Here is a 1725-nt window from a genome sequence, read left to right on the forward strand (position 1 = left end):
TTGGGGATCCTGGTGGGTTTTGGGGATCACTGTGGGTTTTGGGGATCACTGTGGGTTTTGGGGATTCCAGGGGGTTTTGGGGATTCCAGGGGGTTTTGGGGATCCTGAGGGGATTATGGAATCCCTGAGGTTGGAAAATTCTCCAGGATCACCAAGTCCAAGCTGTGCCAGATCCCCACCTTGGCACTGAGGGACACATCCAGGAATTCCTTGGACACCTCCAGGGATGGGCACTCCAAAGCTCCCTGGGCACTTCCAATGCCTGACCATCTTTTCCATGGAAAAATTCCTTCTGATATCCAAAATCCAGGGATGAAGGCTCAGGATTAGTGGATGAAGGACTTTGAGCCTCCCGGGAGGTGCTGCAGGAAGCCTGGATTGTCCACAGATCCCAAAGAGCCAAAAAAATGACGGAATCATGGAATGGTTTGGGTTGGAAGGGACCTTAAAGATGATCCAGTTCCACCCCTTGCCAGGGACAGGGAATTTTCCATTGGATTATTCCTCTTAATCCTTTTAATCCTCTAAATCTCCAGGTGAAGGAAATTTAAATTCTCCCTCCTCTATTGCTCGGCGTCCCATTTTCCCTAATTCCCATTATTTCCATGATTTCCACCCTCCAATTTTCCCCTGCATTATTCCATGCACCCAGCCCAGCTCCACTCCTGTTTCCTTCCCGTCCTGGAATTCCCACACCCCACTGCATGAACTGATCCAAGGAACACCAGGAGCAGGCAGAGGAGCAAGGGGATCAAAATCCCACCCAGAAAAATCCCATCCATTTCAACTCCCAATCCTTGAATCCAAAGCTTTTCTTCCAGTGGCACATCCCAACCCGTGTTCCCATCAGGAATTTGGAGGCAGCTCCCTCTTTTCCCAATTTTTAGCCTTTTTGGGAAGTTTTTGCATGGCACGACATCCGTTATTCCATGCTAGGAAACAGAGGTTCCCACCAAACCATCCCCATGGAATTGCCATCTCCAGCTTTGGAAGATCCCTGTTGTCCAAGAGCACTCGGACACTTCTTCCAATATTTTTCCTGCTCCAGCCTGGAGGATCCTTTCCCATAGGGATGAGTCTCTCCAAAAAAGCCACCTCTAATTCCAACCCTGTTTTTCTTCCAAATGCAGATTTTTGAACAAAATTCCCACCATTTCACAGTCAGAACCACGGAAAGGCCGAGCCTTGCACGGCTCCGCTTGTGAAGGTCTAAAATTCCCCTTTCAGCCCAGAATTCCCACAGGGATGCAGAAATTCCATCCAGGATAACTCACCTTCTTGGCCACGTGGCACATCTGCTCTGCTGGGAGATAATCGAAGGGAAAGACGAATCTCCAGTTGAAATTCCCTTCTCCTCCCATGGATCTGTAGTGGACATCCGTCTTCTGCTTGTTCTCCTCGTGTCCCACCAGCCACCTGCCAGGGACAAACAGAGCCCATGGAAAAGCGGGATCACGGCGAGGATTTGGGATCTCGCTCAATGTTACAACATCCATGAGTGGGAAATGGAATGTTCCTGGTCCCCGTGGCTGCTGGGGGTAGGGAAAACCTGGAGGTGGGAGAGGGAATGCAGCAGTTCCAGGATTGGGAGATCAATCAGTGCTGCGGGTGGCAACTCCAGAATTAGGGAATCATGGAATGGTTTGGGATGGAAGGATCTTAAGGATCATCCCATTCTCACCCCATTCCATGGGCAGGGACACCTCCCACCATCCCAGGTGGATC

At 50.3% G+C, this 1725-nt stretch overlaps 1 protein-coding gene and 1 long non-coding RNA gene across 2 annotated transcripts in view; both read right to left on the reverse strand.

Annotated features, from left to right (window-relative positions):
- The window catches only part of LOC121660512, a 5538-nt gene extending 5285 nt beyond the window's left edge, over positions 1 to 253 (reverse strand). The window contains exon 1 of the long non-coding RNA XR_006014697.1: positions 153 to 253. This is a non-coding gene — a long non-coding RNA (uncharacterized LOC121660512). The remainder of the gene's footprint in view (positions 1 to 152) is intronic.
- Positions 1 to 1511, reverse strand: part of LOC121660511 (dysferlin-like) — a 15400-nt gene extending 13889 nt beyond the window's left edge. Inside the window, exon 1 of the mRNA XM_042019882.1 lies at positions 1275 to 1511. Within this exon, the coding sequence (XP_041875816.1) occupies positions 1275 to 1496 (222 nt within the window). The 5' untranslated portion in view covers positions 1497 to 1511. The remainder of the gene's footprint in view (positions 1 to 1274) is intronic.
- Between the last annotated feature and the right edge of the window lie 214 nt (positions 1512 to 1725).

Source organism: Corvus kubaryi, unplaced genomic scaffold (genome assembly GCF_017639235.1).
Source record: "Corvus kubaryi isolate FWS band 111438036 unplaced genomic scaffold, C.kubaryi_AGA036_p1.0 36360, whole genome shotgun sequence".
NCBI lineage: Eukaryota > Metazoa > Chordata > Aves > Passeriformes > Corvidae > Corvus > Corvus kubaryi.